Below are 24391 nucleotides of genomic sequence, written 5' to 3'. Positions count from 1 at the left end.
CGCGCCGCGGCCGGGTGAGGCGGAGGCGGAGGCGGGAGGCGGGCCCAGCGCGGGGCCGGGCCCGGCGCGGCGGGCGCTGCGCAGAGCCCGGCTCCCCTCGGCGGCGGCGGGCGGAAGGCCGGCGGGCGGCAGCGCCATGCCCGGCCCGGCGGCGCCGGGGCCCGGGCCCGACGCCGAGGAGAGCTACGATTTCCTCTTCAAGCTGGTGCTCATCGGGGACGCCAGCGTGGGCAAGACCTGCCTAGTGCAGCGCTTCAAGACCGGGGCCTTCGCGGAGCGCCAGGGCAACACCATCGGCGTGGACTTCACCATGAAGAGCCTGGAGATCCAGGGCAAGCGGGTGAAGGTGAGGCAGCGGCCCGGGCCCCGCCGCCGCGGCCCCGGGCGCCGCGGGCAGGGCTGGCGCAGCCGCGGGCTCGAGGGGAGGAAGAGGAGGAGGAGGAGGAGGAGGAGGGCCTGGCTGGCGGCGAGCTGTGCCGCCCGCCCGGGGCGCTCCGCCTCCGGGGAGCGGGACCGGCGCCGCGTCGGGCCCCGCCGGCTCGGTGTTTACTTGCCCGTGCGGAGAGGTGCCACGCTCGGCAAGGGGCCGCCCGGCTCTGGTGCCTCCTGCTCGGACATGTCCTGCTTGCTGGGGCCGGCAGAGCCAGGCGCATAGATTAACTTCCTTTGCTACAAGCAGGATCAGCTGTGTAGCAGCAAGCCGGGCTGATTCCTGCCTGGCGCAACATCAGCACTGGTAAAAGCCTCGCTTGGGGATACACTGCGGTTGTACTTTAACTGCAGTGCCCTTCTCTTCAGGCAGGCAGTTGGTGAGGATTTACAGGCCAGAAAGAACCTCAGCTGGACTGCTGTGTCTCCAGGAAAGCATGCAGAACCAGCAGATTCAGGGAAGCAGGAGGAACTGTTGTTCAATTAAGCACATGTAAAAGCTATCTTAAGGTACTGTTTACAAGGCATCTCCAAAAGTGTCACTTTTATAGTTCTGAATTTGACATCTGCTTTTCTCATGCTGGAGAAAATCAGGTAATTGTTGAGGATTAGAAAAAGGATATTGCATTTACCCAGTGGAAGCATTGGTGGTACAAATCCCCTACAACATTCTGGGCCTCTGAGCACAGAAGCATGATCAGAAGGTAAGAGAAAAAGAGGAAGCACTCTGCAGTTTGTGGGAGGCTGCTGCAGCACAACCTAGGTCCTGGACCTGCTGGGAGGAATCCACCCACCTCCAGAGTCCCCTCCAGAATTAAACTATGCAACCATCTTACTTATCCACAATGGCACTAAAAAGAACTCTATTCAGTCACTGCCTGGAAAAGATCATAAAACTGTAATGCTTTTGAGATGAAGGATGATACAGAAGTATGGTAACTGCAGTTGAATTGTGGTCTGCCTTGCCAAAGTAGGGGTCAAAGTTCTCTGTTTTATCTTTTTCTTATAATGTAACTTTGAGCAGAATATTAAGCAGAGAAAATTGCAGAAAATGGTAGAAATGAAGGCACACATTTTAGGAAAGAGGAGGGCATTATAAGTTTAGGGACAGGGAAGACTTCTATACCTAGCAAAGGTGTTTACTTTCTTTGCAGTATATGTTTATTCCCATCATATAAGAATAGCTGGGGTTAGCAGTTGAGAGGGCAACTCATATTTTGTTTGTGCTGTTAGTTCCTTTTCCTGGCTTTACAGCAAGTGAGGGTAAGCTAGTAGAAGTGGGGTTTTTCCTTTAGGATTGAAACCTGGCTCAATTTAAATGCCAGGCACACACAAAGTGACAAATGTGTCTGTTCCTAGTGCCAAAGGTCTCAGCTAGGGACTCTAGGAGTAGGAGGACACCAGCCCAAGAAATGAACCAAACTCCCTACATGTTCTTTTTCATATTGTCAGTACTTGTGCCTGAGTACTCTTGTTTGTTACAGACCTCTAAAAATTTGTGGAGGATTTCTAGGTATTTTACAAAAGACAAGTAAGAAAAGCAGGGCTCTTGTAAAAAGGCTTTCATTTGCTTTAAATGGTTCTGTACTACCACTTAAAAAACTCAGGATGCACGGATTGATGAAGAATATTTTAAGCATTACTTTAGGCAAATTAAGCCAACTCTGCTGCTATTTACTTGGCAGACATTTTTCTTAGGTGCTGATACAGGACCATGGTTAGAATATGAGAATATTTGCTTGTCTTGTTTGTTTGTTTGGTCTCTTAAGATGTGGGTTTTATGCAAAGTTTAAATTCCAGTTAGGCTTTTTCAGTTTGGATTGAAATTTCAGAGTGGCACATCTAATCTAGATAGGTTTGTTCAGTGTTTATAGGAAGCAGAAAATAGATTATTTTATTAATAAATAAATAAAGCAGAAAATAGATAATTTTATTATAGTTTTGTGAATTCCCTTACAAAGTAGCTACTATCAGGTGTGTATATATTGCATATTTGACAAATTTAGTTTCAATGTAGGTTATACTGATTCTTGGAAGAGCACTTTAACTGTCCAAACAACTCATATTCTAAGCCAGTATTAAAGAAGCCTGTACACATGCTCTCTGAGAGATGCACTGTGTTTCTCATTGTTTCTGTGTACATCACATAAGACATACTTGTTTAAGGAGTTTCAAATAAATTGTTGATTGAGATGCCCAAAATCAAGAGACATTCAGGAAGTGTTTAAAATCAAGTTGGCTGTTTGACTGTTAAGATCCTTACAAAATCATGCCAGGTGATCCCTGTGCTGCCCATTTTCATTATGGATTTCTGCTACTCAAGAGAGTATCTTCACAAGGAGTTAGAAAGCTTTTTTGTTTGTTTTTATCAAATGCTGCAAGAACGAGAATTCCAGTTTTCATAATTATTTATAAGCTCATCTCTAGAAGTCCTTTCACAGCAACAATGTGTACTAAAAAGTCCCATGGAGCATTTGAACACCAGTTGCTCCACATCCCCAGTGGTTTAAGTTTCATTTTCAGTTAGGCTAAGTATAGTATTACAAGACAACTGAGTATGAATCAGACACTCATTCTGAGATTGAAACAAATATTTTAAGATTGAGCTAGTGTCCCTTTCTGTTTAAAACTTTGAATGTCTTGATTACACTGTCTGAAACATTTGAAGCCCAAGGATTTTAAAAGTCTCACTTCCTTGATGCACTTTTGTTGAACAGGGGGAAAAAAGCATGCTGAAGTAAAGGCAAAGGTTTTGCAAACAGCTTTTCTGTTTTTCCTCAAGTAAGGCTTTTCTTACATCCTAAAGCTGTATTCTTTCAAATGTCTCAAATGACATTTCATACACTACTGCTATTGAAGCTTAGTCAGCCTCATATATAAAGAGAAGTTAGTGCTTCAGAAAGGTGCTCTTCACTGACAGTCCTGATAACTGAAGCTTTCTCTTTAGAAATGAAACAATAAAGTACCATAAGCTTCCCCAATATGTGTTTACCCTGATTTGCAGAGATTTACCGCTTCCATACAGGAAGAATAAGCTCTCTGTGCCATCCAATCTTCTGTTTCTCTTCTTGTTCTTTCTCTAAGACTTCCAACTGCAATTTGAGATGTTGTCCAGTGGGATTATACTAGCCAGGTGTCTCTGGGACAGGCTTCTGTGAGCCATGGGCAAGAGCCTTGGGGACTGAAAGAAGGCAGGCAGCGTGGCAAGGAGCCAGGCAGGGAATTTGGCAGATTGGGCAAGCTGGGTTCTAATGGAACTTTAAAGTCAAAACTACCTGTGATGACCGTCTTCATTTCTGACCACAAAGGCATGTTCTGACCAGTATATATCCAGCATTTTTCTCTTTCAGCTTTATGAAATGTCTATGTCGTCACTAACAAAAAGTGTTCAAGGACATGCTATTTAACAGGCTGAAAGTGGTGATGGTACACTCTCTATGTAATATATTCTTAGCAGGCTATGCCCTACAGTACAGAGAATGAAGTTCCTGAAAGTCACAGTTGTTGACTTAATGCATAGTGATTAAAGTCATATTGATAAAATAATTACTTGTTCTTTGATAGAAAAAATCTGGCAAATAGAACAAAAATGTTTTGTAACTGTTAGTTCTCCGATTTTATAAATATTTCTTATAGTGACATAAGATTTTACATAATGACAGGCAAGGACATTGTTAGTTCATGAATTGTAGTTAGTAATGGTAGCAAAATTCCTTTTATTTTCATTAATTTATCTGTTCATAAGAGGAAATTCATAGGGTATCTATTTTTAATGTCTACTTCATGCTGTCAATTGATAGTATTTTACATATAATGAATATTTCTTTCATGCAGTAGTTTTTCTCTCTGACTATCTTTCAGAGAGCAACAGGAGAGAGGAACATTTGAAAACAAACAAATTCCTTTTTATAACAAATACTTCTTTATGTAGCACTGCACTTTTTAATTTACAAGTTTATCTAGTCCATATGATACTAAGATTCTTGGCTTTTATTCAGGCCTCCTAGCTGTAACTATATTCCTCTCAGAATGAACCAAAATGTGTCATTACCTGGCTAAATTGCAGGTAATCTATTATGACTTGTTAGCTGTCTTGAATTGTGACTCACTGGGGGATCAACTCTGAAACAGCCCCTCCCCGCCCCCCCCGATTTAACATTAAAGTGAATGGTGTCGTAAAAGGTAGAAGGAAGAAAAAATGAAACACATAATAGGGAAGAAATCAAAACAAAGGGAAGAAAAAGAAACAAAAAGTGTATTCAATAATGGTGCTGAACAAATACAAATTAAGCAACTGGTTATTACATGGCAGCTATGTTCTTTGATAATTTATAATCGAGGCAACAGGCAAACAGAAGAAAGTGTAGCCCTCTTCTCAGTTACTTTGACACTCATAAAGTTAGAGCAAACAGAAAAGCTGCATTCCCAGCAAAGTGGAATTCCTCATTTTTTGAAAATTTTGTAAGGGAAGTAATTGAATGGATCAGTTTACCAAACTGTTCTGTGTGTGAATATTACTTTAAAATGAAATATATTGCCATACAGATCTTGGTTTTGTTGCTGTTGGCAAAGATTGTACAGATTAAGTTGCAGAATTGTTTCAGTACTTTTTTTTTTTAGGCGTACATGTGATTTGCCAGCATACAAAAATTATTGTCTATTATTGTTTTCCATTTGAGATGACAGGATTTAAACATGGTATAGAATCACTTAGCAGAAAGAGTTTTTGCATCCACCATTTCACTATGAGGAAATCTTATGGAAGTTGCTATGTTCTGAAGAATTCATAGCACAAAAGTGACAATGCTGTCTTCGTAAGGGAAGTTATCAGCTGTAGGAACTACTTAGTTATTATTAATGCTGCTTCACAAATAAAAGTAAACCTGAACTCTCATGATACTTGGAAGAATGAGGGAGAGGAAAGTACTTTGTAAATTATGTAGGAAGTAGAGAAGGAGAGATTATTTAAAGTTTCTTGAGGACCTTTGTTCAAATTATCCTTTGATAAACAGCGTGTTTGCCAATGCAAAAAGAGTCTCCATCAAACCATTTGATAAATATTTGTTTACTATGCTGTTCGGTCAATCTGTCACTCACCATTTTCAACACTTTGTCAATTTCTAATAGTTGAAATGCTGCTTTCTTTAAACCTAATCAGTCAGCACAGAATGATTTTCCAGAAAGCCACCATAAATTTCTCCACCTTCTGTTTTAAGGGTGTGTATGATTTGCTGGTGTTTTTAGCTCCGTGTGGCTTCCCCCTCCTCCCTCCTCACACATTATGAGTTTGTGTTTATTTGTCAAGGCAGTGCATTTGTGAAGAATTTTTAGACATCAAACTACCAGGTTGGTAAAATGACTGCTATAGAGCTGCTTGACATCCACAAATCTCAGAAAAATGGACACTGTTTATGTACCCAGCACCGTATATGCAGATGTGTTTTGGACATATAGCACCTGTGCACAGGAAAATCAAATAAACAGCACAGGTACTACAGGTACTACTCTGAAAAATCTATTGAAATAGGCACAGTAAGTCCAAAGTGCCCATAAAATGTTTGGCTTATGTATCATCCGTGGCTGTCCATGGAGATTGGCACAATTCATCTGTCATCCCAGGCCGAGTGAATATTCACCTGTATTTTTGTCTGGTGTCTCCTCAGCAGAAGTACAGCAGTCCTATACATGTGCTCTCCTATCATGAGAGATGGCTGTGCAGCCCTATGGGTCAGGGTTGATCTACTTTTCTAAGTGCAAAGCACATTTCTTTGAACTTGCCTTCTTAAACATGATAGCTCAGCATTACTGATTTGTGTGCAGACATGCATATTTCTTAATCTAAAATCATAGCATTAGAGAGTAATTCAGGTTGGAAAGGACTCCAGGAGGTCTCTAGTCCAACCTCCTACTCAAAGCAGAGTCAGCTATGAGATGAGACCAGGTTGCTCAGGGCTTTATCCAGTCGAATGTTTAAAACTTCCAAGGATGGAGACTGCACAACCTCCCTCGGCTACCTGCTCCACTGCTCGATTGTCCTCATGGTGAAAAAGCTTTTCTTTGTATCAAGTCAGAACCTCTTGCTTCTGTTTTTGTCCATTGTCTCTCATCCTCCTGCCATACACTGCTGTGAAGAGCCTGGCTCAGTCTGCTTGATAACCGTTTCATAGGTACTGGAAGGTTGCTAATAGGTCCTCTGAAAGCCTTTTATTCTCCCATGCTGAATAAGCTCAGTTCCCTCTGCCTCTTCGCACAGGGTACGTACTCCAGCACCCAGCCCATCTTTGTGATCCTCCACTGAACTTGCTGCAGTTTATCAATGTTTTTCCTGTATTGGGGCCCAAAACTGCATGCTGTATTTTAATTGCAATCTAACAAGTGTCAAATAAAGGGGGATAGGAGATCAAGGGGGACCTTCCTTGATCTACTGGCTTTCTGCCTGTCAGTACAATGCAGGATGGTGTTACCTTCTTTGCTGCCAGCGCATGTTGCTGGCTTATGTTCAGCTCGCTCTCTACCAAGATTCTCCCGCCCCTTCCCAGGTCCTTTTCAGCACAGCTGCTCGCTCCCCAGTCAGTCCCCAGCCTGCATCATTGCAAGAGCTGAATGATATATACTCCCTGTATATTTCTTCCCAACAGAAAGGATGGGAAAGCAAATATGAAAAGATACTCTAAATTTTGTCTAATGTACGTCTGGAAAGCTCTGATTTTATAGTGATTCTACAGAATCATCTAAAATCTTATGGGTGTTAATAGTTGGTTTAGCAATCTGCTACTCAGTACCAGCCAGTGCTAAGGGCTGTGATGTCCAAAAAACTCAAATTTAAAAGCAGATGAAAATAATCACCCTCTGTAATTAAATGGGCACTCAGTAGTGAAACAGCTAGCACAAGGAAGGTGGCTCCCTGTCTTTGTTCACTTAGGGTATTCTGTCATACTCTGCAGAACAGTGGAGATTTATTCTCTGCTCTTTATCCTGTGTCCATTCGTTATAGGTGATGGTCCCTCTAAAAGCATAGTACCAGTCTCCAGTTTCATAGGTATTTTTCCTTGATACACTCAATTGAATTTAATACAGTTCTCCAGCAATCCCAGCTTCTGTCTTTCTTTCACCAAAATTGTTGGCCAGGTAATTATAAAACCAGGAGTTCAGTTAAAAAAAGTTAAGGTTGCTGTGCAGAAATTATGGCTTCTTGTCACGTTACTTAAAAAACTCAAGCACTTAAACCAAGGAAATAAAAGCTTCATATAATATATAAACATACTGCTACAATACAAAGAATATATCATCATAGCTTTTTCCATAACCTCCAGTAGTACTGTTCATTTGTTATTTTGATTTTAGAATCTAATGTATTCAGGATGGCTTTTAAATGAGGACCACTAAGATTATACTTTTTTTATAGAATTTACAATTGCTATTTCTTCCCATGAATTAGATATTTGTAAATACAGTTTAAACAAGAGATCGTTTGAAATTTTTACTATAAAATGGTGTTTTTAATTCTAATTGAGATGGGTACTTACAGATAATTTTCATATTTATTTTTCAGTAGGATTGTCTGAAATACATCTGTTTAAGCCTACTGGAAAAAAACATATTTATTTGGGATCAGAACCGGCATTTTTATGACAACTTAGGTTTTTTTTAATCATCTGACAGAACAATTTATGCTATACTGAAATATTTTTTAGGTTTCTAAAGATGCTGTCAAGCAAATAAGCTATATTTTTGCCTTTAGGAATATATATATGTTTAAGTAATTTGGTTTATAGAACTTGCATACTGTGTGTGTATGTCTGTCTGTCTGTAGTGCTCTTAATGATTTAAAGGAAGACAGTTGTTAAAACTTCAAACATAGCATAGATTTTCAAGCTTCCAAACTATAAGGAGAGAGCTGTATTAGTCCAAAAAAAGTAGCATGCTCAGCGTGGAAAGGTACCAGGCAGAAAGATTCCTATTAACTGAAGAAGCTACCATCACCACACAGCTCTGTGTAAGGAGGAGATTGTACAAGGACTCTTTATTCAGCTTCAGCAATGGTCATTGCATTGGTTCACACCCACCTTCAGCAATGAGTTAAACTGAAGGGGCATTTTCATAATTCGTTCAAGCCAACTTTGCTATTGCTGAAAAAGATGGTCACATCTTTCTCCTTGCAGTCTGCATGCTCTCAGTACCATAAGGCTGTGTAATTAGTACTAATCCTAAAAATAAAAGCCCTATTTTTCAGTTACATCAGTGAGTTAGTGACTCAGTGTACAGCTTCAGAAGTTATAGTTTCAATGCAGAAGGCAGGCAAGGATATGCAGCTGGGATGGCATATCCTTGATGACAGTGTGGTCTTAGTTTGGCTTAAGCAAATCATTAAACCATGTCCTTATTTGGCTGACTTTGCCTGAAACAGAGAGTGAGCACTCACCTGCTCTTTCTGCCAGCAGGACTGATGGGAGCAGTGACAAACAGCAGTGTGTCAGTTGGTATATAAGTTTGCAAAGTAAGTGTCCACTTACGGGTTGTCACACAGATAAGTGTAACACATTCTGTAATCTCAGCAATGAAAGCAAAACCACAACAAACTAAAGATCTTGTGAAAAGCTGAATGATTCACAGCCCTTATACAAAAGAGAAGTGACAAGTAAGGGAATATGAACCTAGAGCATGTAAGGGAAAGAGCCTACCTGCAGGATGTGGCCTGGGAGGAAGACTGCTCTTTGAGCTGCTCAGAAGGTGAGACCTGTGGTCTGTGCTGCTTCTAGCCAGACACTTAAGACTTCAGCAACTTTGTAGGTTCAGTCCTGCAAACACACAGATATAGATACTTGTGTTTAAAAAAAATAAATAAATAAAAATCCAGGAGTGCTGCAAGAGCTAGCTGGTGTCATTGTGAGGCTGCTCTATCATCTTTGTAAATCTGGGGAAATGGTGATGACTACAAGCAAGCAAATATCATACCCATCTTCAAAAAGGGCAAGAAATCCTGGGAACTACAGGCTTGTCAGCCTCATTTTTGTGTCTGGGAAAATCATGGAGCAAGTCCTCCTGGAAGCTATTTCTGGGCATATGAAAGAGAAGAATGTGACTGGAAATGGCCAGTATGGATTTACCATGGATGACCAAACAGATTGCCGCCTATGATGAAATGAGTGGCTCTGTGGATGATGGGAGAGCAAGGGATTTTGTACACTGTGACTTTAGCAAGTCTTTTGACATGGTCTCCAACAGCATTCTTATATCCAAGTTGTGGCATTATAGTCCAGATGGCTTGGCTACTAGATGGGGGAAAAAACTGGCTGGATCATCGAGTGAAAAAGGGTAATTGTTAATGTTTCATACTCTACCTGAAGACTACATGGGTCTGTCTGGGAACCTGTCCAGCTTAATACTTTTATCAATGACATGCAGAAGGAAATGGAATGCTGCCTCATCAAGGCTGTAAACACCACTACACTGGAGGGTATAGTAGATAAATTCAAGGGCAGGGCTGCCATTCAGGAGGACCTACACTTGCTGGAGGAATGGGCTGACAGGTATTCCATGAAATTCAGCAAGCACACATGCAGAGTACCTGGAACGAATTGAGCTCCTGCATCAGTACAGGCTGGGGAATGACTGCCCATGTGGCAGCTCTGCTAAAAAGGACCCTCTGGACAGTAGGCTAAACATAAGTCAGCAGTGTGCCCTGGCAGTGGTGAAGGCTAACAGCACACTAGGCTGTATCAACAGGATCATGGCCACTAGATCAAAGGAGGCAATTGTTCACCTTTATGTGACACTTGTTAGACCATATCTGGAGTACCGCATCCAGGTTAGGGCCTCCCAGTACAAGAAGGATGTTCATAAATAGACCTGACTGGACAAAGCCCTGAGTAACCCGGTCTGAATTCAGTGTTGGCTCTCCTTTGAGCAGTAAGTTGGCTTTGTTACCTCCAAAAATCCATTCCAACCTCATTGATTCTGTAATTCTATGAAAGTTGCATATATACAGAGGTTTTCAAATTCAGTGTACAGCTTAAGGCCCAAGACTGGCTTACTCAATCACCCTACAGGTAAATCACTTTTATTTACGCCATGTGAAAAGTGTAGCCTAAAACAAGTATCTTTTACGAAAAAAGTTCATAATTTTTCTATATGCACAGTATCTCTGAGACCTCTCCCAAGAGTTAAGTAATTATCATTAGCGTTGTTTTGCATTTGACCTAATCAAGTACTAGGATTTAAACTACATACAGACACAGAGGTGTAATGGGAGACACTTGAGTACAGAGAACACCATAAACCCACCATGAACTTCCTTGCCTCTAGTAATTGTCTGGTGGCTGCTCATTAATTGTTCCATTAAAAATCATTGCTTTGTGGTTTTCTGTTTTCTGAGTCCATTACAGTCCCCTCCACTTCTCTGAGAAAACTGTTATCACAACTGAGAAGCGTTTTGTCATTTGATTAATTCCTATCAAGGTGCACATATATCATTTGGGTTCTAAATGTTTAGCTAGCACAGGAAAGTAATCTGATCAGTACAGCCTTTTGCAAAATGAGAATTTCTGCCTAAACACACAGCAGGGACAGAAGATAGAAACAAAATACTAATATGCAAAATAGATAAATTAAAAATAGTTTCATATTACTAAGTATACAACATTACTGGAAGACTGTGTTAAGTTCTTGTCAGTGCTTTAAAAGAAAGAGGCTCAGGGAGAGAGGAACAAATAAATAACAGCTCCACGATATGGGAAGATAAAAAAAATCGGGAGTATTCACTTATGTGAACTTTCTCAAGTAAGAGGAGATGCAGAATATAACGAATGACACAAAAAGGCAAGCAGCGTGCTCTCATTTATTATCTGGGGATAGACGGAAAAAAAGTGAAACAATGACATAAAATTAAAAATTCATAGAAGGAAAATCTTTGGTATTCGTTGGTATTATATAATAAGGCCAAGAGCTGTGAAGGATTCAAAAAGGATTAGAGCTTTATATGGAGAATGAGAACATCCACAGTTACTTTAGATTAAAAGCTTCTGGGATATAAGCTGTCATGTTCCAGGACATGAGACAACCTTTACAACAAGAGGATTTAAAGAGAAATTTTCCCTAAGAGCAGGATATTTTGTTTGTCCACTCTGAGTTGTTTGTCTCCTTGCTGTGGAACACCTAGTATTGAGAACTCAAACCCTGATACTAGAATCATGGTTCTTATGCTACTGGATGTAGGCAAAAGTACGTAAGCTGAGCATTTCCTCTTCCTGTCCAGATGTAATGTCTGCTCTGTCACCCAGAAAAGGACAGGATGACTGACAGAGAATTTTTGCAATAATCTTATAGTCTTTATGTATCAAAGGAAGCTTTTATTTGCTACGTTTTACTAAAAAAAAGATAAAACATGGGTATTCATTTGAAAGAGTTGTTCAGGTTGCTGAGCATCTAGATCTTTGACTTCACTGAAACCTAGAAATCCTGGCACTATTTTTATACTATGGTTTTGTCTCACATTTCCTTATCAAACAGCCTTGGTGCTATCAGATGATGCCACCATCTCCTATTCCAGCTCCACTGATAAGTGGTTACTGCCCCTGTAGCAGAAGTGGCAAAACCAAATCAATACCTCAGATGATACGCTAGTGAAAACCCATCTGCAGTTTCACTAACGCACCAGAAGCGTTAGTGTCTGGAGTGCTTTCTTAGCCCTTGGAGGGCTAATGTCTTGTTTTGCTAACTCTGCTAGAGAAAGCGGCCAAGGGGTAAGGTGGGACAGGTGAAAGTGATACTGTCCTAAACTGCCAGAAAGGATGCATCAGAGCTTATCAGCATGAACCCAAAGTGTCTCAGCAGCTGATGCGGGTGTAAACTCTGGGCAGCCACGTATAAAAAAGTTCTCTGCTGTACATTATTATCCTTAAATCATTAACAAATGACTGGGGGGAAAAAAGTGACTGCAAAATGTGTTACATGTAAGGGAGATTTATGACAAGGCTATTGAATCAAACCCTGTCTTTTTAATCAAGAAAACATAATGTATTCTAAAATCTTTACTCTTATTCTTTATTCCAAAGAAAAGAGATACTTGAAAAGTGTAAAGCAGAAAGTGTGTTTAAACTAGATAATGTCTCACTGCATGCTGTGTTTTATTTAGCTGCAGATCTGGGACACGGCTGGCCAGGAGAGATTCCGAACTATTACACAGAGTTACTACCGAAGCGCCAATGGAGCAATCCTAGCCTATGATATCAGCAAGAGAGGCTCTTTCCAGTCCATTCCTCGCTGGATCGAGGATGTGAGAAAGTATGCTGGTTCCAACATTGTACAATTACTGATTGGTGAGTTAAAATATCAATACTTAGCACTACAGAGTACTGTACAACGTAATTAGTTGCAATGCTTGTTTAACATGGGTAAAAGTTGTATGTATGTAATAGAGCTAATTGGAAATTTTCCAAACTTTTTTAATTAGGAAGTGCTGATTTATCAAAACTTTTTTTTTTCAAGCAGCCTGTCTGTTTTGACTAATTTATGTTAAAAAGGAGCCAGGTTTGTATCAGAAGCTTGATGTGAAATTCTTGCGTATTGCTTAGTGGAGAATTGGGTATTCAGGATTTCCACGCTCTGAGGCAGATCTGCTCGGGAGCTATTCTGATGATAAGCCCAGAGAAGCGCCACCATATCCCCCAGTTCTGGGGAGCTGGGACACCCACATGCTTCAGCAGACTGGGGGGTTCTGAAAGACATCGGGGCAGAAGTTCTAGCTCCCAGAGCCAATGTTTGCGACTCAGGCATAGCTCTAGGGGCTACTAATATACCAGTATTTTATATTTCCCTAGAAACCATCGGACTGCTGCTGTTTTCACTTTTGTCTTCCTTTTCTCACAAAATGGTTTCAGCTTTGATTTCTAGCCTGATTTTCCCCCTTTAAGGTCTCCAGCCACTGCTTTTCAGTCCTGTCACCTTGGTTATGGACATTTGCTGTTTTACACATGTCATACAAAAAATCAGGTTGGAAGGGGCCTTACAGAGATCATCTAGTCCAGTCTTCTGCTCAAAGCAATACTAGTATCAGGTTGCTCAGGGCCTTTTCAGTTGAATTCTGAAAATCTCCAAGAATGGAAATCCCACAGATTCTCTGGGCAACCTGAGAACCTTCTGCTAAACACTTACTCTGGCATAAATACTTGTTATCAGTTATTCTGTTTTTTTTCTTCCAGGAAACAAGTCTGACCTAAGTGACCTTCGAGAGGTTCAGCTGGAAGAAGCTCAGAGTCTGGCTGAACATTATGATATCATCTGTGCCATAGAGACCTCTGCAAAAGACTCCAGCAATGTGGAAGAGGCTTTTGTGAAGATGGCCACAGAGCTCATGATGAGGCACGGAGGCCCAATGTTCAGTGAGAAGAGTACTGACAGCATCAAGCTTGACAGCAAAGACGTCGTAGAAGGCTGGGGGTGTGGCTGCTGATATGAGCTAGGTGATATCCCTAACTTTACTGGAATTTAGATGGTGCTTCACCCTAATGCTGAGTAGCACAGTAGCCATATTCTCCTCCTGTGAAACCAGCAATTTTGTAGAAGTTAGACACAATCCTGTTTGCTTTGGTGTCTTATTTTTAAAAGGGGACTCTTAAGATGTAGTCCTAAAAGTCAAGCCCTCTGAAAAACTTACTCTGCATTTGTCCCCACAATTTTATTTTCTGTATCCTGCATGTAAGTTACAAAAGTGGAGGCAACAACTTGGAACTGTTGATGTAGAGTGGGGAGATAGATGGCTGGAGGCTAACACACACACACAAAGTTCTGAAACATTCAGTATGTGATTGTTGGCAAAGGAGGTCACTTTTAGAATAGGCAACCTTGAAATGTCTCTTTAAATCCTCAGCACTCCACCAATGACCAAAAAGCCTAGAAGTGAGAGACGGTGTCTTTGATAAAAGTATTTCAAGTGTCAAAATACCCAACATTTTGATTAAAGGACCAAATAACAGTCATCTGTCCGAGGCCATATGGATTGCTAGGTAATATTGGTACAGGCCCTGGTGGGGCAGCCTTCTCTCAGGTTTTTTTTTTTTCTAAGTTATCATTTTAACAAATAGCAAAATCAGCCTGAGCAATATCACATGACTTGTTGACAAGCATGACTGGATTAGTTTAATTATTTTAAATACACCCTTGAGAAAGGAATGGGTTGATATATTTCATTTCTTATTGTTTGCACAATGCTAGCTCCCTTTTCCAAGTGGGTGTCTTTGAGTTCTTGCCCTCAATTCTATTAATTTCATTCCATAACTCAAGACCTGCACCACGGGAAACAGGAACTGGAAAACCTTGAACTGACTGGTAGCCGTGACCTACTGGCATGTGTCTAGTGGTCATATACAGGGTTATATACAGGGTTAATTCTGGTCATACATTTGACATTATGTTACTAGAGTGGTTATTGCTTAAATGGCATAACTAGGGCTTGGGTTTTTTTAAACATCTCCTTAAATACAATCTGGGCATATAGTGGGAAAGAAAACTTCAGAATAGCTGAAAACTGCATGCATTGCAACTTCTTGTTTGTAAGAAATCAACCTCTTTTTGAGTCATAACCTCCCACCTTATACTCATCTGCTTCCCTCTCCCTGTCACAAGTCACTAACTGCTTTTCATTTCTTGAAAATACTCATCAGGAAAAATCTTTCACTGTCGATGAAAAGTTTATATTGTTAAGTAAAATACATTTCTTAATCCAACTACATGTAGTTGTCTTTCAGACACAGCTCTGTGTTGTGTTAGTATATGTTGTATATGCAGCTAAAGTACTGATGGCAGCAGTCCTCTCTGGATTTACACTCTCAAGCACCTTACAAACTTGGATTTGCAAAGGGAGCAGCAGCAGGATTATTTTTAAATCTGCAGTTAAAGCAAAGGTGTTCAGAAGCAACAAGTGATTTTTGCGATCCTGATGCTTTAAAGACGTTCATTTTCAGAAGGCACCCACTTAAAACAAAATCACTTGTCCCTTTTGAAAATCTTGATCAAAAAGAACCTGGTGGATTGAGTTGTTATTAGGGCTACACCAGTTTTTGGCCATTTGGCATATCCAGTGTCATGAAAATCAGGAAGATTAAGAAAGGGCTAATGGATCCTAATTTCAGTACTGTTCATCTTCCTACAGAAAATATTAACCATTCTTTCATCTTTCTGTTTTTTTTAAACTATGATGTAGATTATTGAAGAATTACTTATGCTTTGTAGTCTGTCTGCTTCCAATCTAAAAGGATAGTTTTCAAGTTTCATAGTTGTAAGAGTGAAGGGGCCTTAAATTTTTTAATTAGTGTAGTTTTCACATTTCTAATGTTTTATATGGAAGGGCAGGTTGAGGTGCAGTACTCAGTAGTATTTTTAGATGGTTTTCCAGGACATTCCCAGCTCTCCTACATCCAAAGATAACAGACACTAAGCGCCCAGCAGTAGCTAAACACTGAAGATGAAAGTTACCCAACTCCAGATTCATTATTGATTAGCAGACCCTGTCTTCCAAAATGAAGACAGTCCAAGCTATAATTCAGTCCTGATTACTGTTTTTCCTCCTAGTTAGATAGTCCTTAAGCTGCAAAATGCTATCAGGCATTGCCCTACTCTCATGACGTATTATAGCTTATTTATGTAGGTAACAGTCCTGCAATTCTGCATGCTTGGACATGGACTCTCAGATAAGCTCAGCTTCCCCAATATTTGCAGGATCAGTGCCAAATGATGTATTTAAGCCATGCTGATTATAAAGTATTGGTACTACTCAGATCAAAATCAGTAGCTTACATAGTAGTTCATCTTAAAACTGGAAGAAGATGCAAAATGAATGTAGATCCCGCTTTCAGTGCAGTCAGTGCATGATTCTGTTTTTACTGTAGATGGAGAAATGACATATTGATCCATTTCCTTAATTTTGAGTTTTGTTTAGTAAATAAGTAGAATTAGACCAAGCACTACACTTGTCCTTAGGATTTGCCCTGCTGTATCTCTTAAATGACAGTGTTGAAGGTTGAGACTCTGCCTACAGGTTAGTCTGTTTCAGTCAGAAAACATGAAATACAGTGCCCATTATTTGTTCATTGTTTTCAAATGAAAGCAAGAATTTAGAATAGTTTTCGTTTTGCAGTGGAAAACTAAGGCTATGGCTTTATGTCAGCTGCATCTTCTAGTTCTCAACTCTTCTATGTTGACTGTAACACAAGTTTGCATGTCCTACCTAACTGAACAAAAGCAAACAAAGAAATAAATGGAAGACCTGTTTTATTTGTTCAGGTTAATAGCACATGTGAATGACAGTGCTTGGGCTGTAAGTAGTAAGAGGCTATTTCAACTACCAAATGGTTTCTTGGTCTATTAATAATAGTATAGCCATCACTAGATTGTTAGCTTCTTGACCAGAAATGTATTAAGCAGTAAACATAATTTGTAGCTTTTCACTCCCTTTTTGAAGACCTTTATTAGATCTAGCAGCCCACTCCTCTTGGTTTATTTACAATAATCCTGTTGAAACCAAAAGGATACCTGGATGAGTAGCAATATGCCTGAGATTTACAAGTAAAATATTCTATTTCAAATCTTAGGTTAGGAATGTGCATTGATGTACATCAAGTGAATAATGCAGTAGCACGTGATCAGAATTTGTGGCATAAACATTTGCTAAGAATCCTGTTTACTGGCAGTTGAACATTAACAGACTATGTTGCAGGAATTGCTTTTAACCAGATCTCCTTGGCTGACCATTTATTTGCATTAGTATTTACCATTTGTTTTTGGCAGTACCCAAAGTGCACCCATGTGCAACATGTTACAAAAACACAGAAGGGGACGTTGATCCCTGCCTTATAACAGTTAAGTGTGGAATGCAGGGGTAAATACTGAAATGAAATCATCAGCAGAATGTGATTCCCAGTAGCATGGGCATTGTTATTCTTTGTATTAGTTTTGGTTTAACCTAATTTTATCTCCAGTTACTCATTCAGTCCTTTATCATGGAAGGAATTTGCACAAATATTTATAAATATGTACATGTAATTTCAAATAAATGTCAGCCCAGAAACCTGCTAACATTTGCTTTGTAAAACAAATTAAAAAAATGAAAACACATAAAAATAGAGGGAAAATGTTAACCATTTTATCACTCTCACTGTACTGGAAAGCAGGTCACTTTTTCTGCTAACACTGCATAGAGTACTGTGAACTTCATGAAAAGCTGAGCTCTTGCTTAATTTTTTCTTTGCCTTTAGAGATCAGATTTATTCAAAGAATAGAGCTGTCAGGTAGAGACATATATGTGATACTGCTGTAGTGTATTATATTACATATACACTCAAGCAGCAGTGTCCTTAAAAAACATTAAAGCCTTTCCTTGATTCTCCTTTGCTATGTATTCTCCCACTGAGATTCACACCTCCATTATTTAATCTTATACTCCTAGCCTGAGTCCAGATGACTATTTGATTGTCTTTTGCCATCTTATGTCAATTCCCATGGAATTGCAGGTTAACAACATTATTACTTTCCCTTCATAAGACTGTTTTATGTTATAAAACTATAGTAATATGCATGCAATACTATAATGTGAGTTTCTTTAAATACAGGATGCATGTATATGTTATTTCACTAACAGAAATTTTTTGTCTTTACTTACCCTGCTTCCTCAAACATGCATGTATTAGAAGACCACTGAAGTTTACCTTGTTGCATTATTTTGTGTAAACAGTATGCTGGAGGAAAATCAAGCGAGAAGAATACATGCTTTGTAAAACTGAAAGATAAAGTGACTCTCCTTTTGTTATCTTCTGACCTTGGAGAGTGCTCAATTTAACCTGTCAGTCATCCTCTGTGGAGGCTTCAGGGAAACAAGGCTCCAGGTAGAGTGAACAAGCATTAAATAGATAGGGAAAATTCAAGGAAATCAGAGCAAGTATGTGCTCTTTTATGAAGAGGTAGTTCTTGCTTAACCCCATTAGCATCTGATCATTTTGTAGATTGTACTCCCACCCTTGAGGTAGAGGAAGTGAGGCAAATATAAGACAAAGAGCAACAGATCCAAGTACGTATGTGTAGTTCTTAGTGGAATTGAAAGGAAATGAATCCCAGAATTTAGGCTGATCACCCTAACCACTTAGTTATCCTTTCCCAAATTACATTAGATTGCTTCATCAGCTAAAAGGCATTCTAGATTTATAAATTTGGCAATGAAAGATGCCCATATTGTTAACCCATATAGAGTATTAATTAGATTTTGTTACAGTTGTGTGAAGTATGGTAACCTTGAGAGTCAAGAACAGTCTTCATAATTGGGCTGTTCTCAGATTTGACAATTCTTTGCTATTCCATAAAAAGTGAGATTCATAGGTAGGGGGAATATTGTCTCAGTTTTGATTTTGTGCTATTTATTTTGGGTGCTGATCATCCTACTGAAGTTTTAGTCAGAGAGCCAGTCTCCTGGGTACCTTATTTTTTACTGGTCAGGAAATGTTAGATTTCCTTTAACTCCACTGAATTAGGTTGTAGAGTTATTTGAAGCAGCAAAAATTCTCAGATGAAAGCATTTAAATGCAGTCCCCACTGTGCACTTTAGAAGAAAACTATTCCATGACCAGATGTTCTGATTTCCAGAACAAGTTTATCCCTCTATATCCTTTTATCATTTTGTTTTAGTTTACTCAAAAAAGAGCAGAGTAACAAATTTAAAACAAACACACCAACCCGCAGGTTAGATGAAAATAGCCAACGTACTCTCCTATCCTGATACTAGAAAGCATTTCTTTAGTATGACTGACAAATTACAAAAATGTGCTTTTAAAAAGTTCTTTGAAATATGGAAAGATCGTAATTTTTTACTATGTGTTTTCAACAGGGATTTCTGTTACTTGAATACTGATAATGGCAGTCACCTGTATTACATTCTTAATTTTAGATGCTACTGAAGGCAGACCATCTCAACAACTGCCTTGTCTTTCCATGTGATTCAGTGGCCCAGTGGAAAACAAATGACTTGAATGATTTCACAGGAATGAGAAAAGTGAAGCCTGAGTAAAAGGGAAGACTTTCTAGTTAATCTGATTAAATCTAGGAGGTTTCATTAATGCTTACTCAGTTCAAAGAAAATAATTTCCTTCCCAAATGTAAAACAATATACTACATAAATGGTTACAGTTTTTACTGTTTGCTCTTTTGCAACAGAAATTTAACTGTTGTCTATCCTGAAAAAAGAATGGACTGCTAAACATATGGTAATAGAACAGTTTAACATTGGGGGAGTTGTTAAATTGGTTTAAAGCTATAGTTAACACCCCCTATTCCTTCCATTATGAGGTAAAACTGGTTAATGTGCATCTCTCTCCTCCAGCACAACCTTTGAAAATCTTGAAAAGATCACATACAATGTTGCCAGGATCATATAGTGATAAAAATTTATTGAGGCTCTCTATCATTTAAAAAAAATAAAAAAAGCACAAGTCACTTTCCATGTTTCTTTTGCAAGACATTTTTAGAGTTCAGTTGAGTTATTTCAGATGTGATTATCCAATGAAACTACTGACCCTGATTTTTACTTTCTGTCAGCCTCAACTTTAGCAAAAAAAAAAGTGAGGAATAATCTTCCTACCACAAAACTCTGAAAGGCCATCAGATAGGCTATAACTGGCACTTTTTTTGCATGTGTACAACTATCAATATCCTGCTTCTGTGGTAGTAATTTAAGATCTGTAATGTGTAATGTATATAATACTGTACTCTGAAATCAATCAAAATTAGGTGTGATCATTCATCTGAATAGGTAGTGCAGGGCAGGGTAAGGTATTGGGTAGGTACAGCAGCTTCACAAAGCTGCTTCTATCTAAGCCACTTCTTCTCTCTAAGGTTTACTTAACCCATCCAAAATTTGGTATTACACCTGAATGACTACAAATGGACTATTTTCTTTTGTTTTAATTTAGTCATAAACATGTTATAAAATAAAATTTGTTATCCTATATGTACATTTTAAACTTAGCTTTTTAAAATCTTGTTTAGACTAGGATATCAAGAACAGTGGTCACATATTTTAAGCTTTCATTAACACTTTTAATAGTGTAGTGAGGGGAAAGAACATACACCTTACCATAGACTGCACTGTAGGAGTTTAAGCCTTAACTCCCCCCTAAACTAAATCAGACATCTTAAAGTACTCACTGTTCACATCTAATAGCTAGTTAAAAGCATCCAAGTTTCTGTAAATCTTAGCTTAGAAAGTACCTTACATATTATCAGGATTGTGGAAGCTAGTAGTTTAGACATAAGAGAATTTGGGGAATTCTGAGTATGGTTCTGGTTCTAACCACCCATTCTGTGGCTATTATTTCCAATTTTTCAATCAATACAAAAAAACCACTTACGTTTTCTTTAAAATGAAAGAAAAAAGATATAAGGACTAGCTTCTCCAGATAAAAGCAGAGGGAAAAGTTAGATGGGGAAACTGTGTATTTTTTTCCTTAGATTTTGTCTTTTTGGGATACCTGACCAACAATCCATTTACTCCCCAAAGCCAGTCTCTTCATAGTAACTACTAAGTAACAGCCTATTACATTGCACTGTGTTGCAGAATAGGTGATGGTCTACACCCATTTTTTCTGCAATAAATTCTCCAAGCAATACAGACTCATCTGAAGATACAAAGGTGTGATTTTGGGCATCTAAACTATTGTATGTGAAAATAAGAGTGTGAAAGATTATCTTTTGAACATGGCATGCAAACTTGTTTTGACAATTTGAAGCTGCTTTTTAAAAGTGAATTTTTAAGAGCTGAATTTTCAGAAATGTTAAGGCTGCAGATAGTGCCTACTGATTTCTTCAAAAGTATGTGATTACCATTGCAAAAAAGCACAAAACTTGTGTTGAACTAGTTTTGCACTAAAGGGAAATAGTTATCAGAAAGACTTACATTCATGCAAAAGGCAGAGCTTAAAAAGGTTCATGATCATTCTGTATTTTTCATGATCATTCCATATTTCAGTGTTGTGTATAATTAAGCATTTTCCCCTTTATAAATGGTATTAAAACAGAATGTTCTAAGTGTGAAAAGTAGTTTGATACTTGACAACATAAAATGTTATACACATTTTCTTAATAGACTGATATATTGATGAGAAGAATAACTTTGCTAATACAGTTTGGTGGTGTGATATAAGGGATTCACCAGACACAGTTAAGCATTGGAATGGTTCTGCATACACATACCATTTCAAAACCAGGGGCTACACCAGCATGGAAGCCAATGGTTGAGATTAGACACTGTCCTGCTTGCAGAAGCATGAAGCAGATTCAGTCATTTACTGAGCAAAAGGTGAGTTTAGTTATTTGTAACAGTTTTTAAAGATTTTTTTTTTAAGTCTGTGTGGAGGAATGCTAAGATTTTTGATAGTCAGATATGCTCAGTGCTGTCTACCTGCTTTTCCCTCTTTTGTAATAGTGCCTCACTCACTGATGTCTGATGGATATAAAACCCAGTATCCTGAGGATGCACAACCCCAGGGACTATACAGCATTGAAGTGAGTCTGGCTCACACACCTGTTGGGGAAAAAATACAGATCTCTAATTCATATTGAATTCATTCACTGCATTCCAAAATGATTTAAGGGGTTTGGAAAATACCAGTGTTAAAATTATTCTGCCTTTTCTAGGAAAAATATGTTGCTGTTTTTCAGGGTTTCTTCAAGAGACGCAGGCTGCACATTTCTAATCATCAGTAACAACTTTACTTTTAAACTTTCTTATCACAATACTGACTAGGTCATTTGGAATATGAGGAGACAAGGGAGCAAGCTTGCATACTACAGTAGTTTTTTATATTTTACCTTCATCTATTTATGAATTTATTACAAAAAATATTTTTAAACAGATATGGAACCTGCATTTTTGTTGTAAATTTTAGCAAAGTAGTGGATACGTTGTACTGTGCATCATTAAAAAAATTTAATTGTTTGGCAGTTCATGTATTTTGTTGTTATTTTATGCATATACCTACCTTGTCACAGTTTACTATCAGAAACATAAAATCAAGATCTTAAGAAATTATGTATCCTCTTTTACAGTGGAGCAGGGTCTTTATTTTTATACAAGATACAATCAAATGTACTCTTCATAAAACAAACGGTGTTTAACTCTTTTCCTCTTACCCCTACAACTGCCTGTCACACAAATGCATGCACACAACATTGTTTCAAATTAGAAAGCTATGGAAAACAATTGTCTGGAAGACTAAGAATGAAAACCCATGTCCTCCATCTTGGAAAAGTGAAGATAACCTTTTCTCATGGTTACAATTAAGTGTAAATAACGTGGTTACAACTGTACCTTCCACTGGGAACATTCAGATCCTGGATTTTATCTAATTCCTGTAAATTAAGCAAAGCAACTCTCCTTTCTTTCTGCTTGGCTCATTAATTCTAATGTCAGTAGAAGAGCTAAACAGCTTTTTTAAAACCTGCCCTTTTGATCAATAGGAGCCTAATATTGAGTTACTCAGTTCTATATTCAGCCTACTACTCCAGTAAGGAACTCAAACAAAACCAACAATCAGTAGTTTGCAATAAAATGGCCTTGCACTAAGCTGGTTCCTCAGAGTGCTGGGTGCAGCAGAATACGTTAGTTAATTCTCTTATAATGACACATTCTCTACTACTGAAACATTGTGGATGCGATGATACATGCCACTGCTGTGCACAGTGCTGTGGAGACTTGGTACAACAGACAAATAATGCAAGCGTCATGCTTAATAAAATGTTTCAAGTCTTTGTGGGTATTTATCCTTCCATTTTAAGTGTACTTTACATCTATAGTATGGTTTCTAGATCTGTGTAAAAGAATCAAAAAAATTACCAAAACAAAAACATTAAAGGGAAAAGCAAGTTGTAAATGCCAGGGCTGTAACATGAGACCATGAGTTAATGCAAAGTTAGGTTTCATTTATGTGACTACCACCATTATTTTAAGTACAATCCTGAAACATAACATGTAGAACAGTTCTCTATACTCCCTGTAAAACACCGGGCCTTCAAAAGCTAATTGTGCTTTCACAGATTATACCAATGATGAGCAAGTCATCTGTCACTTCGTACAAAGCTCACAATATGTCTGTCTTGCTGCAAAAAAAGGTCTCTCGGTATTTCCACAGTAGAAAGGACACACACCTGTTTCCATACAACTGACCAGTTTGTAGCCTACTTTCCAAGTCATTGAGGAACATGTTCCAAAATGCCATATGACACACAGAACACAAACCTCTGATTGATAAGGGAGCAAGCAACAGGTGGCCAGAATCTCCCCGGGACACCTTTGTGCACCCTTGAGAATACGAGCAGCCTAATCTAATAATGAAAGAACATGCTAGGAAAAAATAAATTAAAAAAACACCGCTCTGATATGTGCTGCAGTATCATATGTAATTGTGCATGGCATACAAATTCAAATAGGTAGAGTAATACATCTCCTTTGGTTTATTTTATTTGCAAAACTGACCACAGAAATACTCTTCTCTGAAACTCTCGGTGTGCTGGCTGTTTTTTTCATGTGGAAACCAACCATGACAACTTATATGATGTTTAGCTGGCTTGTTTATTACAGGTGTGTTATTGTTATTTATTATATGACAAACATTTTAAAGGAACTTCTTTTGTGTATATATATAAAAAAATATACACACATGTATTTCTAGGAACCTTTTCTTGAATTATCCAGGAACATGGAATAGTTTGGATACAGGAGGATATTTACACACATCGCAGCCCAATTTTTTTCTTATAGTGGGGTAAACTGTCCTCCATTATGTAGCTTGCACTTTCAAAAAATACCCTTACTTTTTTAGAGCAAAAGTTCACTACCTTATTTTTTTTCCAATGGTCAGGAACTTAGTTGTTAAACTAGCAGAAACTGTACTCACAGATATACCTCCATAAAACAAGAGAGGAGGCT

General features: G+C 38.7%; 1 protein-coding gene across 1 annotated transcript; it reads left to right on the top strand.

Annotated features, from left to right (window-relative positions):
- Positions 1-27: 27 nt before the first annotated feature.
- RAB43 (RAB43, member RAS oncogene family) lies at positions 28-22407 on the top strand. Its single transcript, XM_026099547.2, has 3 exons — positions 28-346; positions 12563-12746; positions 13629-22407. The coding sequence occupies exons 1-3, from the start codon at positions 137-139 to the stop codon at positions 13877-13879; spliced, it is 645 nt and encodes a 214-aa protein (XP_025955332.2). The 5' UTR covers positions 28-136; the 3' UTR covers positions 13880-22407.
- The last annotated feature ends 1984 nt before the right edge of the window (positions 22408-24391 follow it).

This window comes from Dromaius novaehollandiae, chromosome 12, assembly GCF_036370855.1.
Source record: "Dromaius novaehollandiae isolate bDroNov1 chromosome 12, bDroNov1.hap1, whole genome shotgun sequence".
Taxonomy (NCBI): Eukaryota; Metazoa; Chordata; class Aves; order Casuariiformes; family Dromaiidae; genus Dromaius; species Dromaius novaehollandiae.
The sequence above is the reverse complement of the archived record's forward strand: the minus strand, read 5'-3'. Positions and strand labels throughout refer to the sequence as shown.

What these genes read in the sequence shown, in the direction of transcription:
- RAB43 (XM_026099547.2), top strand. Translation starts at nt 137, where the DNA reads ATGCCCGGCCCGGCGGCGCCGGGGCCCGGGCCCGACGCCGAGGAGAGC. An exon ending in TCCAGGGCAAGCGGGTGAAG is followed by an intron (nt 347 to 12,562) that starts GTGAGGCAGCGG and finishes TGTTTTATTTAG; the next exon opens with CTGCAGATCTGGGACACGGC. An exon ending in CATTGTACAATTACTGATTG is followed by an intron (nt 12,747 to 13,628) that starts GTGAGTTAAAAT and finishes TTTTTCTTCCAG; the next exon opens with GAAACAAGTCTGACCTAAGT.